We start from the raw sequence: 16,571 nt of genomic DNA on the forward strand, positions 1-16,571 counted from the left end.
AAAGGCTGGACCTAACCTAGATGAGAACTCAACATGTGGCAGGAGTGTACAGAAAACCCTGATTTACAAATGTGCTCAAGACAGTGACTGAATAACCAGAAAGTAAAGGATGAAGACTAAACTAGAACAGAACTCAATAAGTGGCTGAAGTGTAACAGATAATCCTCAAAACTTAATGTGATAACACAGTATGACTAAATAAAAAGCAGAGACTAAACTATAACAGAACTTAACATGGCTGAAGTGTAACAGATCATAAAACCAAGACCAAAGTGGAAGAAACAGAAAATAAACATTCAGGGTCAGACAGAAGGACAAAGAGAAGGAAACAGACAGAGACTGGGGGACAAAACCAGGTCCGGGGCAGGTCCAGGGCTAAAACCTGACACATACTGCTCTTAAAGGCAGTAGATGATTTATTTCATGTTGCCCCCAAACCACATCTATGATTAATTAGTGGAGTAAATACAACCACTATGGAGCTGTGAAATATGTACAGAATAGTGTTTTCTGAGGCCAGAATTGTGATCTGCTGCTTTAGACTGCGCACCATAAATCATCAAAATAGGATCTATTGTGTTTTTGGTCTTGGTGATGGGATATGCAACTTGCTGTCTCACCAGCTTATATTATTGTACATCCCTGTTTACACTTATTCTTTGACTTTCTGTTATATGTTTTGTAATGGATAGAATGAGTAATCTGATAAGGAAAAATAATTTATGGCTCACTTTGTATTTATTTCATTATTTTTTTCTGTCTGCTGGTGTTGTGGCAGAGGGCACTCTCTCACATGCTGCCATATCAAAACATGCTGAAAGATCAACAAGATATTGTAGTTCTGGTTGGTACTGACAGCCACCTTTATCTGCTTCAGTCTTATCAGTGGGACTGTTTTGCATTTGGTTTTGTGAAAATGGCTGCTGTATCCATGTCTGCAGCCTTGTGTAGTCTGGGAAGAAAGGCATCAGAGTGGAAGTAAGAGAATTAGTAAAAAACAAACATAAAGAGAGATGCACCAACAGGGGAAGGAAATAGCACAGATAAGACAGCATCACTGTGGGAGACTGGCAAGAACGTCTACTCATCATCAATCAATCAATTTTATTTATATAGCGTCAAATCACAACAAACAGTTGCCCCAAGGCGCTTTATATTGTAAGGCAAGGCCATACAATAATTACGTAAAAACCCCAACGGTCAAAACGACCCCCTGTGAGCAAGCACTTGGCGACAGTGGGAAGGAAAAACTCCCTTTTAACAGGAAGAAACCTCCAGCAGAACCAGGCTCAGGGAGGGGCAGTCTTCTGCTGGGACTGGTTGGGGCTGAGGGAGAGAACCAGGAAAAAGACATGCTGTGGAGGGGAGCAGAGATCAATCACTAATGATTAAATGCAGAGTGGTGCATACAGAGCAAAAAGAGAAAGAAACACTCAGTGCATCATGGGAACCCCCCAGCAGTCTAAGTCTATAGCAGCATAACTAAGGGATGGTTCAGGGTCAGGGTTCAGGGTTCATCTTACATATGGTTTCCACATAAAGAAGTTTTTCTTTTCAATTCAATCCAATTAGTATTTATGCTATCATGCAAAATTGCAACAAGTCGCCCCAAGGCACTTCACATGGGTAAGAACTAACATCACCAAGCCCATTCTGCAAGTACATCGATGACAGTACGAAGGAAAAACTGCCTCTGGCATTTTTTTTTTTTTTTTTGAGGAAGAAACTTCAAGCAGACACAATTCAGAGGGGTGACCCACAGCTTAGGCCATTCTAAAGGCACCTTGACACTTGCACAATGCACACATTTGATCCCTGCTGCCACGCAATTCCTCGTGCCAATGCGTCCTGCAGGGGTTCATATGAGACTGCACTGCCCTATTGCGGGTCGTGGTGCAACCAACAATTTTATTTTACTGAATACCTTTTTAAGGTTTTGGGATTGCTTCCTTGTGTGGAATTTGCATGTTCTACCTGTGTTTGCGTTGGTGCTCCGGCTTCCTCCCACTCCTGGACATGTGAATTGGACACTTTAAATTGAATATAGTTATGAGTGAGAGTGTGAATGTGTTTGTGTGTCTATGTGCGGCCCTGCGATAGACTGGCATCCTGTCCAGGGTATACCCCATCTGTTACCAAATGATCTCTGGGACAGGCTCTAGGTTCCCCCCTTCATGACCTTTAACTGGTATAGAAAATGAATGAATGTACGTATACCTTTTGTTTTGAGGCTAGATGTCAGTGACGTCACGCTGGGAGGCTGATGTTGGCTGTTGCCATGGAGATTGCTGTTAGCCCACTTGCCTCCCTGCTGTGAGATCACCTGTATCATACAGGTGATCTCACAGCAGGCTGTTTCCCCATAATTCACAGTCGTGCCTCTCACTTTGTTTTGCTGTGTGTGTGTGTGTGTGTGTGTGTGTGTGTGTGTGTGTGTGTGTGTGTGTGTGTGTGTGTGTGTGTGTGTGTGTGTGTGTGTGTGTGTATTCAGGACTTCACAGGTGCCACGGCCTTTCTTGGGTTTACAGCCACAGGTTTTGTGGTTTTCCAAGGAAATAAGAGGATCCACCTCCTCAAATGGTACGTATTGCAGGAGCCACTTATAGATCCAACTAAATCATAACCTGACTAATTGAAGGGGTAATTTGGAAATTAAAAAAATATAAAATTATGCATTTTGTACTGTATTCCACTTGTCCTCTATGCATTTGTTGTGGATCCAGTAGTTCAGTCTTAATTTTGATATCAACGTATTTGCAATATACAAGTTTGCATAGGCTCAGTGACCTCAAGTTTATATTTACTCCAGTGAAACTTTTTTTTTCTGAAAATGACAGGAAACAACCCTTTTAACTTTTGAAGCTAAAGTCCCATTTACACATAGACGGTAAACTCTCCCGGAAGCGTCCCGGCAGAGTCTTTGCCCCCTCCGGGCCGTTTTATGGATCAAACGCCGTAGTTAACGCCGGCGCACGGGGGCGTGGTTTGGTTCCGGCTTCACCGGGAATCGTCGAAAAAATTATTCAACATGTCGAATAATTCCGGGAGCGCTCCCGGAGAAGTGGCCTGATGACGGAGACAACGCGAACAACGACGTTTGATACTTTTTAATCACCGTGTCATCCTGCCCCTTCCTGTAGTGTCGCAGTTTACACCGCCGTAATTGGCGGCCGGCGTTGTACGGTTAGGGATACAACAACGATAGAGCCCACATCGGCGTCCTCAAAGGCGTTTTAACCGGCAACAGAGGCAGACAAAACGGCGGCGCTAGCGGACAGTACGCTGTTCTAAACGCCACCTCCCGGTTAATGGTGTTCCAAACGGCCGATAGGCGGCGGTCAGTATAAAAACGCTAGCGCGCTGCATGCAGGTCTTTCACTCGCGGCCAGCTCCAGATATTTTTGCAGAGAAGCTCCAGTATACCTCCTAAAATAAAATTGACTTACCAAGAGGTCTGGTTCAGAAGCAGAGGGTAGTCCTGTGGTACAGACGAGCAACACGTTGAGGAGGAGAAAAAGGAGAGAAAAGAAAAGGCTGAGAGATGAGCTCCCTGTCACTCCCTCCCCATGCACTGACAGCTGCTTCAGCCTATTATACTCTGGGGGCGGTGCCTATAAGCAAAAGTTCCTGGAGTAACGCAGGATTTGCCTGGATAAATCCAGCGGTACACAGGGCATTATCGGCGGCAGCAGAACACAGCCGTTTTCACGCGCGTCTTAACCTGCGATTGTAAAGGATAGAACTGAGTATTAACTCCCGTTGCGTGACGTGTGCCGGATGCTACGGCATCAAAATTCCGCTTTATTCGGCGGATTTAGCGGCGTTTTATCCACATATTTGCAACTAGTACGGCGCTCAAAACGCAGGCGAAATGCTCCGCCCCTTTCCACCGCGAAACAGCCGGAACTACCGCGAACTTCGGTCTACGTACTACCCACGGACAAAACTGTCTGTGTGTAACCTGGGCTTAATACAATCACACCTCACTGTAATTTAACTACCGGGGCTATAGCGAGCGGATGCTGGCTTTAAAGTACTCAGAGACCTCAAGTCTCTGTTTGATCAAACTACATTTTTCTGAAAAGAACCCTAAATTTCTGTTTTAACCTTTGACACTGATGATATTACTCCTCTCTATATTAGATTAAAAAACTTTAATCCCCAAGGGAAAACTTAATTGCCATTGTGCAGCTCACACATACACAAGCAGACAACACAATAAAATGAATACATTAAATTCAACAAAAGCATTTAACAGCAATGGAACAGCAAAACTAAAGTGCTGGTGATTTTTTTTTATTTTAATTTTTAATTTTTAATTTTTTAATAACAGGTCAGCAAAACTGTTCCATTTATGAGATAACAAATTCTGAGGGAGATGTTGAGAAGTAGCAGGTTGTGCGCTGAAAGCAGATACACTTTTATTTATAATAAGAGTAAATAAAAGAACATTCTTCTTGTAGGCTCACGGTAAAATGAAATATAAAGATTTCCCAGAAGGACGCATGACACTTTGATACTAATTCTTAGACTTTGGAAGGCATGCACCCTGTAAAATGCAGTTGGTAAACAGATAAATGAGTCTATATATTCCAGTTTGTTAAAGAAAAATTCTAACACAATAAGTGCTAATCTATATTATAACAGCCAAGTGGTCTCTGTGTGCATGCGTGTGTATCCCTTAGAGCACAGACAAACTGGGGAGAGCTGACATTTGCCGTTGGGTATGCTTATGTATTTTGGGTCAAGGATGAACACTGCAAAAACAGAAAGTTGATGGGACTAAGGGAGTAATATTTTTTTGAGAAATTGGCGATAATAGCTGACAGCAGTGAACAATGGACGTTGTGCTACAATGCACCTTGGGAGTTTGGGGTTTTAAATGTTATTATGTTTCATGTTAGTTTAACAGTGTTGTTAGTGTTATTGATTGTGTTTTTGTAGTTCAGTTGGTTTAGTCAGTTTAGTTAAGTGTCATGTTGCTGTTACCATGAGTGAGAAGTGTAGTGCATTTGATGTCTTCTGCCATTGTCTCTGTATGTGGGTGTGTAAAAATAAAAGCACGTACTTGTAGCAGAATGCAGAAAAGACAAAAAGCTCTGTGTGCATATATGTGTGTATGGCTTTGATCACAGAGAAACTTGGTAGTAGGAATGAAAAAAACAGGATTCATGCCACATCTGCGGGGAGTAAGAATTGCAGAGGACAGCAGTCCAAATACCCAGACTGTGCTCCGACTCGCCCTGACTGATTTGTGCAAGTGTCACGCGTATGAGCCTCCGAACGCGGTACAAATGTAGATGGAACACTGTAATAGTACCTGGACAGCTGCCAGATTGCAGTAAGAACAATAAGAATGCACTTAAGAGCTAACCTTACTGGTAAGGTTAGACCTTACTTGTGTGAAGCACCTTGAGGCAACTTTGTCGTGATTTGGCGCTACATAAGTGAAATAAATTAAATTGACTTACAAGCTGTATGATTGCGGTTCAGCAGGATATAATCCAGCAGCACTTGTGCACTTGTGGTGCATTCAGGCACATTCAGGACATTTGGCCGTGGCGGAAACATGCTGAACGTCCCCCTGAACACGATCGAATGTCACGAATGCCGTTGTTCAAGCTGTCTGATTGTTTAGTATGCAGTCAGACTGTGGCACTTCGATAGTTTTTCCACTTCGACTGCACCACGGCTGTTTTGAACATGTGCATTCGAGGCGGCTGCACGACTGTTTACACTGCACCCAGAATGCTGTCTGACAGCTGCAAATGCACCTCAACACCTCCCGGATGTGGGTCGAATTTTCATTCAGACAGGATTCGGGCTCATTCGGCTTCTAGTGTGATGGGGGTATAAACAAGATATCGCTATGGACCATATCTTGAAGAGTGAATGCATTTTGATACTTGATGCTGATTCCAAAATATAAATATTCTTCAGAATTATCAGTGGTAAATCAAATTCATCATTCATCTTATTTTCTTCCCAGTAGTGTAAACACTTTTGTAATGCTGAGGTTGTCTGCAGGGCTGACGTCAGCAAGCTGAAGTTTGAAGGGAAAACCTTTTATGTCATCGGGATTCAGAAAGAGGTAAGAGCAGCATCATCCTGTATGCAATGTACCCTCAAAATGTTAAAAAGAATGAAACATACTGTGCTGTTCCTCTGTCATGATGATGAATTCTGTTGTCTGTACGGCTCCAAAATCATCATCAGGTCAAGTAGTAAAAACAAAATCTCAAACATTTGTGGTGTGCTTCTGGAGAAGGAAGCAGATCTGATCTTATTTCTTCTTTCTTTCTTTTCATTTCCTCATCTGTATGATGTTACTTCAGATAAATGTGCTATGAACCTGAACGCTTTGTCTTTGTAATCTTGTCCACCATCACACACACACACACACTCTATATGTGTGTCGCTGTTTCAGATCTCCTTAACAGGCAGGATTCACTGTAACAGGATGGTGGGTGTCTTAATACTGACCTCCTCACTTGCATCATGTGTAGACTGTGGCCCAAATGCAAGATTCCTTCTTTAAACTGAAACTATTACATGCAAATCTTAAATAAAATCTCTCACAGATATGCATTATCAGTCATTGATTTGAAATGGAGACAGGCGACAAATTATGGAATTGGAGCGGGTGTCTTGGATTTGGGACAGATGTTTCATCACTGTGCTCGAGATTTGTCATCAGAGCTGCTGTTAAGTCTCTGCAGCTTCTTCACATGTGCATATTTTTATTTTGCAAATGCTACCGCGGCTGACTCTCACGTTTGTCTATGTCTTGCCTTAATCACCACCTTTTGCATTTAAAGATGTAGTCCCTTATGATTTTTTTCTATTTAAATCAGAAAAAGAATTTTGTTTGATGCCACTGTAATTTTATTTGTTAGTATTGAGTTGAAGGATTCGAAATCTTACAGTGCCCTCCAAAAGTACTGGGCCCCTTAGTATTTTACTCATTTTAATTTATGTCATTTCAAATACAAAAAGTAAATTAGGCTTCGCAATATAAAAATGTCTAAAATGATCTTCCTTAAACTTAAAAGCAAAGCTCTATATATATATATATATAAATTAATTAAAAATATAACAGCCAAGATGATGGGTTGCATAAGTAATGGAACACTTTGGTATAATATGTGTAAATAATCAGTTTAATTGACAGTTTTCTTCAGACAAGTCAGGATACATGAACATAATGATGATAATGACATAAACAAATTAAAATGTGTGAAATACCAACGGGTGTGTGGAGGGCTGTATATCAGCAATATAATAAAAATTTAGCTTGTGTGGAAACAGTTTAAGATTTTCACCCACATTGATTAAAATACAGAAACATACCTTCTGTTGTGATAAAATGTGGCTGGATATATGCTGGACAGGAAAAAGACAGTCACACAACTGTGCCAGTTGTCAATACTAACTTAGTTATCGTTACAATGTTATTGTTTGGTTTGCTAAAACAAGTCAGTCAACGGGGAGACTATCATTTTATTCTGTATTTTTCCAAGTAGGAAGTCAGAGGCAACATAAACTGCAAACATGCACTTCCTCTTTCATGTCTGCAAGATCTCATGGTGTGAAATCATTTTATTATACGGCTATGACAGTACATGCACTCTGATTGGCTGATTTGCGGTCTGATATTTTCCCATATCAGACTGTTACCATGACAACAGGTCCAGATCACGTATCAGATTTCCGACTTTGCTTACAATTTTCATGGCAGGAAATAAAACAAAACAAAAAGCGAACAAATAAATTATGAGCGACAAAGAGGACCATTCTATTTTTTTATTTTATTACACTGACGAGATAGAATTGGAGGAATTAACAGCAAACGAGCTTGAAGTGCACATGCAAAATGAAGACCAACAAGATGAAAACACACCTCAGAACAGCCATATAATAAACAAATTATTAACCTTGCTTGCTCGGTCTGTACGGGAATATTAGACCTCTGTCTTTTTTTGCATGGACTGAGCGCAGGTCTGATATTTTTCTGTACAGACCTCGCGCTCAGTTAATAATCCTTTAATATTTGCAATGGAATCCCCTCAAAATAAATATTTAACTGCAAAAATTAGCTGTAATTTCATACCACAAAAATAATAGTACTTTAGAATGAATAGATTTCAACACAAAGTTAATTTTGTTTATTTTGTGAAGAATTGAAGGGGCTACACCTTTAAATAAAACAAACAAAAACCCACAAAACACTCGTATGCTGTCTGTCATAACCTAAAAATTGCTCAAATGACTCCTATTGATGTAATCACCAATTCCTCAATCTATAAAACAGACAATAAATGTCATTCAAACAATCAATCATACGGTGACTGTTCATCACATGAGCTTTTGCAGCACTGTCATCTCTGCTTAATTTGTTGCCTTGTTTGTTTCATGAGTGGCTGAAGATGTAGTTTTATCTTTGTGTTTCTGTCTCTCCTCTCTGTCTGTGTACATAGTCATCACTGGTGAGTAAAATATAAATCAAAAACAGATGTATTCAGATCCCAATTTTGATACCTACAGTCCCGCTCATGAGTACAGGAACCTTTCTTTTGCTGTATTTATTGGTTTTTATTATTGTACTGTAGTTGTTCCTTCCTCTGTGATGTTTTGTTGTGAACACATCTTTCCTGTTTTAATTTGCAACCAGTGCATTACATTCTGTCCACAGGTCCTGCCTGTTCTGTGGTTTCTTTTCATGTCTGTGTCCTGTAAACATGTCCCCACAGCTGCATTATCAAAACTATAAGAGCCCTTATTGGAACACAAACCTCCACTGGAAGACAACAGTCCAGATATAAACTAGATGAATAATTCATTTCCACCTTATTGAATAAACATCATCTTGGCTGTATGCCGTGGTCATTGCATGTTTCAGTTTTTATGAAGTAATATCATCTGTGTTCATGAAGACAATAATAGCAATAGAAATGTGACATTTGACCTCAGTGACTTTGACCCCTGGCTGACCTTGCCAGGCCAAATCTTGAATCCACCAACATTTGTGCCACATTTGGTCCAAATCAAATTGAAAATTAAATTCCTTGACCTTTACCAAAAAAAAAAAAAAATTAATTTAATTTAATTAGCTTATAATGCGCCAAATCACAGCAAAAGCCATCTCAAGGCGCCTTACATAAAACAAGTCAACATAAAATTTAATAAATAATTAAAAATGAATAAAAAAATGTCAAATACATAAATAAAAACAGAAGTAAAAGAATAAAACAAATAAAAATAAAAACTATTCATAAGAAAGAGAATAAAAATAGGTTTTGAGTCTTGACTTAAAAATGTCCAGGGACTCAGACTGCCTCACAGTCGCAGGAAGACTGTTCCACAGGGTGGGTGCACAATACGAAAAGGCTCTTTGACCTGCTGACTTCTTCTTCACCCTGGGAACACAGAGAAGTCCCTCATCCTGCGACCGCAAAGTCCGGGCCGGCACGTAGAGTTCCACCAGATCAGCCAGATAAGATGGCGCCAGTCCTTGAACAACCTTATAAGTCAATAGCAAAACCTTAAAACCTGCTCTCACAGAGACAGGGAGCCAGTGCAAAGATGCCAAAATGGGTGTGGTATGTTCAGATCTTCTGCTACGTGTCAGAAGTCTGGCGGCAACGTTCTGAACCAGCTGAAGACCCCTAATGCTGGACTTTGGTAACCCTGAAAATAGAACATTACAATAATCTATTCTAGAACAAACAAAAGCATGAATCAGGGTCTCATCATCAGCCATGGACAGGAAAAATGTTTTGTAATGGTAGTTTTGATGCTAATGAGGCTAATGTTCAATGACGTATCAAATTTGGCTAAAAGGACCTTGGAGGAGTAGGCCAGTAAACAGATTGGCAGACTTGACTTTGACCCCAATGATTGACCTTTGGCAAAATTGACCTTATTGGGGTATCTGGAACTCATCTCCATATGGGTGCCAAGTTTGATGCAAATCAGCTGACTGTAACATACAACAGTTATTTACTGTAAAATGATTACAGTACTGTCCCGCTGTCAACTAAAGGACCTGGGAGGAACCAACAGACATGACAAATCCAAATTCTGGGGTCACCCAGCATGTTCAGTGGAAATTGGCCCAACACCTCTGAAGAGTAGTGGAAGAAACACAAATATTCTTGAAATTATAGTCAGATTATGTACAAGATTAAGGGCTCCTTCACACATAGTACGAATGTGGCCGAATTGCACATGAAGCAGGAATCGTATGCAGTACGTGTAAAATTGTAGCTGCCTCTAATGCCTCATACACCTGTTGCTACAACTATTTGCGCACACCAGTGGCTGAAAGACAGTGTGTGTCCTGTGAGAGCCCATTCCATCCCTCTCGCGGCAGGTGTCGGCCAAATTCCAGGTGACACACATGAACATCTAACACCGCTCGTTTGGCACTTAGAAAATGTGTGTCCATTCGCGCTGTTAGCACGAAAACAGTCAGCAGACAATCACTTTCGAGCTGGATGTGAAATCTGTCCAAGTGCCCCAATGACTGTGAAGTTGCTAGGTACACATGTGGTGTGCCAGAGTGCCTGCTCCCTCCCACAGACGAGGTGCCTCAAATCTGATCACAGAGTGACACCTTGGTCTGTGCGCTGAACGGACAGGGGGCATGGCTGGCTGCCAACAGCAGCAGCTGTTGACATCTCTGGTCCTGAACGTCACAGCTGGAGAACATGTACCGTGTTTTGATGGACACTCGCATGTGTGCTTGCTGTCCTCACGTGGAAATACATAAAAACATATATCGCTTTTGCAATGGGCTGTCACATTGACAGGCTGTCCCAGCTGAAACGGACCACCAGTTCATGTGGACACGTGGCAGGTGATCTGAATGTCATGTCTGTCTGACAGGACACGCGCGTGGGCCCGGCGTTTATTTTTTTTATTTAACCAGGGTTATTTAACTGTGGGGCTCTGTATTGCGTCCCCTTTTATTTATTATTTATATCAACCCCGTTATATTCACTAATTATACAGCTGGCTTTTATTTTATTTTTCTCCACATCAGCGGCACGATGTGGTGCAACACGTCCCAGCTGCTCGCACTGTGTTCCCGCTGCAACAGTTTCGTGCAAACGATGGCATCATGCATGAGCGTGCACAAAACCATCACAGCGGGATTGTTCACACCTGCCCATCAGCTCTATGTTTTTGTAGTTCGCTCATATGAGCTGTTCCACCATGATTGACACGGATTTGTACTTATTCGTACTATGTGAAGGGGCCTTTAATGATATTTTTTGATGTGTGACTTATGTCTAAAAATATATTCTAGTATAATCCACCAAGTCTAGGTCTCTATGGATCCAGACCAACATGTACAGCAGTTATGTCATTTTTGGATGTTTAATGCACAAAGCTCTGACAATTCCATGTTAGTGTGTCTGTGATAAAACTGCCTCATGATCAACTTGGATTTCCTCACTTGTGTCTGTGTGTTGTCTGTGCATTTTTCAAGATTTACTCTTATGAATTTTTTGTTGTGACCAAATGATTGCACAGTATGGATTCTCTCATTGCCCGAAGGCCTGAAATACTTTAGCAGAGCCACGTTTTCCAGACTGTGAAGCTTGCTGTGTGACTTCTTGGAAAAAGCAGTGTTTCTTCAGCCATGACACCAAATAACATAAAAAATAAACAAGAATACACACTTACAGAGTGCAACACCCTTTACATGGTTGTCATAGATTAATGAAAATAATTTCTTTGTAAGTCATTTATGCTATAGTATAAGGTTCTGTGTGGCCTTGATATTTGATCAATTCTGTCCAAAACTGAATCACTTGCTGAACACAAAACTCTGGCTGATGCAGAAGCACGGCCAGTATTATGTTCTTTGGAATGCCTATTTCAATAAAATGCCTGATTTCTTCACAAATGAATTTTTGTCTTCTACAAATCCTTTTCATGTGTTCCTTGTCACTTGATGTCTGGCCAGTCTGTTGGACAGTTATGTACATGCTCAAAACTTTGAGTGGACATCAGACAGTCAATTTTCCTGATGGTTGCACGTTTGTTTTGTCCTGTACTTTTTTGTAGCTTGCCAGTGGATGTCCAGTTGATGTTAAGTTGCTTTCTCATGTCAGCAGCAGAAAAACCATTACAGCAGAATTCCATCTGCAGTAGAAAACTGCAGGACGTGATGTGAGGCACAGTCCCTTTTCAGTGATAATGACAAGCATAATAATTTACTTCATTGAAACATTTTGCAGAGCATGATATTAAAACAGGAAACATTGGCTCTAATGGCAGCTTAAAAACTTAACTTTTTGTGAGATCATAAATTAATTCCTTTCTGAAATATCATGTAGATTATTCCTACCTGTTAAAAACCAGGCAACTCTCTGCACTTAAATAATTGGTCTGTTTTTCTCCTTGATAACAATTAAACAACATCCATTTGTGACAGCCTCAGCCTCTCACTGAAAGCAATGGAACATCCAGTTTGTCCTGTCTCTGATTGCTGACACGTGAAGGCAGTTTGATCCATAGTATCTATCTTCTCTTCGCATTCAGAAGCACTGCACACCAGCAGTCGGTGGTTGTCCACTTCTTCCATCTGAGCCTGAAATCCACAGAAAACCAAGGCATTAGATGATTTTTGCATCCAGGCAAATAATTAATTAAACCCATTGTAATCAGTTTACTCAATCCATCAGTGTGTGCCACAACTCTTGAATATTTTTTGCATGTATGTATTCTAAAATAGGAAGTTAAGATGTGATTTTCAGAATCAGAATCAAATTTATTGCCAAATATGTTCTCACATACAAGGAATTGCTGCACAAACAACAACAATAAAAAGAAAAGGAAAAAAATATTTCTGGAAAAAGTTAAAGAGTAAAATAGTCAAATAGGCAAGACTATGTTCACTGTTAAATAAATATAACATAATGGGATGGGACTGTGCAAAAACATATGCTTGGTGTGCAGGTGTACAGTACCCTTCAGTGCAGGGATGACCAGTCTGTACTTTTTGGAGGTGTGGGGAGGGGGAGGGGGTAGGAGGCAGGGTAAATGGGGGTCTCTGGCATTATTTATTAGTCTATCTGCAGATAGAAAGAAGCTTGAGGTTTTAGTCCTGATGGACCTCAGCCATCTGCTTTGCTGTGGTGTTTGTGCAGTGTCTGTTACACATGTGTATAGTGCACACCATAAATAACTAAATAAACAGCATGTATACTGATTAAAAAAAAAACAGCAATATATACTGAACAAAAATATAAACACAACACATTTGTTTTTGCTCCCATTTTTTGTGAGGTGAACTCAAAGATCTAAAACATTTTCTACATACAAAAGACCTATTTCTCCCAAATATTGTTCACAAACCTGTCTAAAATGTGTTAGTGAGCACTTTTCTTTGCCGAAATAATCCATCCCACTTCACAGGTGCGAAGCGCCTTGGGGCAACTATTTGTTGTGATTTGGCGCTATATAAATAAAATTAATTTGATTTAGGTGTGGGATATCAAGATGCTGATCAGACAGCATGATTATTGCACAGGTGTACCTTAGGCTGGCCACAATAAAAGGCCACTGTATAATGTTCAGTTTTCTCACACAGTACAATGCAACAGATTTTGCAAGTTTTGAGGGAGCGTGTATATCAAAGAATTGACTTTAATGGTGAGACAGTGGTGACCATAATTTTGCACACAATTCTAGCAGCCTGACATGCCTGCAGTCACATAAATGACCACAGCTGCACTTCTTTGTCATGTGTAGTCACTTTGCAAACTAGATATTTGTCATATATGATCTGATGTGTGAAAGTGATGGGGCGTTGAGCAATATAGCTGAACACAAACCGGCTCAGAACAGCTGTACAGACAATCTGCATTCAGGTCTGCACAGCAGTTTACAATTAAAGCTTACAATCCTCCAGTAAAATTAGGATGTGACACAGGTCTTCTTACCATCAAATGGTAAGTCGTTCCTATATTATTGATCTCTCCACAGACCCCAACATCCCAGCCCCCCCATCTCTCTGTTTCGCTCTCATTCATCCCTTAGTCAGATTGATCTGGCTTCTCATATTTCCAGACACACACAATTGAAATCTGAATTTACTGGAAAAACGCCTCCTCCTACACCACAAATGTCTGTGCTCTGCTGTCTTCAGCCCTTTTACTGCTGAAAGCAGAAGGAAAATCAGTAGATCTCTCTTATATCTTGCAACGCTTACAGTTTTGGGTCAGTGTTTTGCACTGCTTCCTCTCATCATGTTCAACAATTTGCCACCTCTCTTGTCCTAATGCACAATTCTTTGCTAATGTCCCCCCCTCCCCAACCCTCTCTTTCTCCATGTCCTTTTGTGAGCAGAAGAAACTGGTGTTGACGTTCCACACTTCGACCCCTGCAGCATGCAAACATTTATGGAAGTGCGGTGTGGAGAATCAAGCATTTTACAAGTGTGTCTAAATACACACACACACACATGCACACGTACACTTGTGCATGCACACACACAAGCAAACTCTCTCACACACACACACACACACACAAAAGGAAAGTGTAACTCATGAGCTGATTGACAGTTATGCCACAATGAAAACACCATTTCATTGTTTTGTCTGCAAAGAAACCCAAATCAGGTTGCTCCCCCCCTTTTTTGGGTCGTGACCCCAGAAGGTGGAGATGTTTCTTTAGTGGTAGGTCAACAGAATTACCAATTTAAAGTGAATTTTAATCCCTGCTACACACACTTTGTTAATTTACCCATACAAACAATGACTCTGGCAAATTTTGGAAAAGTTACAGCCAAAACAATAATAAACATACAAAGCTAACAACAAATGACACACTCAGGGTCAAGACTGATATTCTTCTCCATGCTGTATACCAAAGTAAAACTGAAAAATAATAATTTTAATTGCATTATATGAGTAGCATGAACTTTCTTAATTGATCCCTGTGCAGTGCACAAACAGTATCTCATGGGTGCCATGGAAAGCTAAAGGAGTGGATCAGTGACCAGTCAGTCAGTGAATGGTTGTGGAACTGAGAGACTGAGGCTAGAAACAAGATTTTGAATGACTAATAGGGTTTATAGTGGGGCTACTGACATGCGAGGGTGGCTACAGCTTTATCAAGCCCTACCCTACAGCTGCCCATGAAATATGCAACTCACGAAAAAACAGATTTTTGAAGAGGTTGTATAGTCTTGATTTTTGTGTCAAATTAGTTCCAGTCTGAAAAACTATTTCCCTTCTGCATCACATCAACATAAACTGAATGCTCAGTTACATATGCAAATTCATGCATGCGGCGTCTCAATGAACTGGCATTTCTAGACAACTTACAAAGTTCTCAGTGGATCCTCATGCTGACTGTTGGTTCCCTGAAGCTTGGCAAGCTTGACTGCAGATCAGAACTTTGGAATAAAATCAACATGAAGGGCACATAGTTATACAAACATAAACAAGGGGCACCACGACCTGAAGCTAAATTCACCACTGCCGCCTTCTGTTATTTTAATCTTTATGCATTTCAACCTTTTGTCCTCTTTTTGTTGTATATTTGGGGTCCTCTTCCATCACACTGTGCTGCTTGTCTCTGGATTGCTCCGAGGCCAGCAGCTGACCTCAACGCACAGTCTGCTGTCGTCAGCACGTGTGCCAGTAATGGAAAAGAGCAGAGGGTGAAGGTGATGGCAAGAGGAAGAAGATTTAAACCCTGATTGTGTCTGCAATCATGGGGAATTCAAGGTTGACGGGAAACGATATGAGCAAGTTCAGAGTCATGTTCAGGGTCCAGTAGGAGTTGGTAATGCAGCTTTTTTCATATTTCATGGTGACACAACTGCACAGGAAGATATAACCTTCTTCATTTGATCATTTGGAGGTAAATCCATCTACAGAATCGCCCTAAACTCTGCTGCCTGCAAGTCGTTAAGATGCAGTGTTGTACAGTGTTCTCCACCCATGAGAGGTATTAGATCTCAACCTGATATATCTGATGTCTCCATCAAGCAAGACAGAGGTAGAGATGGTGGGGTCTCAGGAGTCACGAGAAATAGATTTGTTGTTAAGAGCATTTCAAATAATAGCCTTGGTTATAAATAGATTTTACCTCCTTCTTCAAGAAATTTTCTTTTATTTATTTTTTGCTGAGAGTAAAATTCTTCAAAGTAGACATGTTTAAAGGTTCCTCAGAGGAGGCTCTCTGCGTCACCCTCTATACTGAGTTTTGAGCTACAGTAGCTCAAATGTCTTTGAGAAACAGACAAGGTAGTGGACGTCTTCTCAGATGTCAGAAAAGCTTCAGAGCTCCTAAATCAAATGAGATTGAATTGAGTTTGCAAAAGGCAAAAAGCAGAGTGTGGTCTGTACTGTGGTAAATCACTGCTGAACTTCTGGAGTCTGGTTTTAAATGATAAATTAGAAAGGAGTCACAAGAGTGCAAACCTCTGCCAGTGCTACTGTCCTGAAAAATAAAGAATTTGTAGAGCACATTCTGAAACCCAGACACTCTGATTTCTCAATCAGCTTCTCAAATGCTGCATTCAGGGTATTCATGGAACCACAAAGACA

The 16,571-nt window shown here is 40.7% G+C and overlaps 1 protein-coding gene across 4 annotated transcripts in view; it reads left to right on the plus strand.

Annotated features, from left to right (window-relative positions):
* frmd3 (FERM domain containing 3) overlaps positions 1-16,571 on the plus strand; it is a 246,935-nt gene that overhangs the window by 150,188 nt on the left and 80,176 nt on the right. Inside the window, exons 8-12 of one of the 4 annotated variants that reach the window (XM_034170458.1) lie at positions 2,492-2,580; positions 6,028-6,091; positions 6,428-6,463; positions 8,478-8,486; positions 14,362-14,450. In XM_034170458.1, coding sequence (XP_034026349.1) covers positions 2,492-2,580; positions 6,028-6,091; positions 6,428-6,463; positions 8,478-8,486; positions 14,362-14,450 — 287 coding nt within the window. The remainder of the gene's footprint in view (positions 1-2,491; positions 2,581-6,027; positions 6,092-6,427; positions 6,464-8,477; positions 8,487-14,361; positions 14,451-16,571) is intronic. The other 3 variants (XM_034170459.1, XM_034170460.1, XM_034170461.1) reach the window with 3 other exon arrangements.

The sequence above is a fragment of the Thalassophryne amazonica genome, chromosome 5 (assembly GCF_902500255.1).
Source record: "Thalassophryne amazonica chromosome 5, fThaAma1.1, whole genome shotgun sequence".
Lineage (NCBI taxonomy): Eukaryota > Metazoa > Chordata > Actinopteri > Batrachoidiformes > Batrachoididae > Thalassophryne > Thalassophryne amazonica.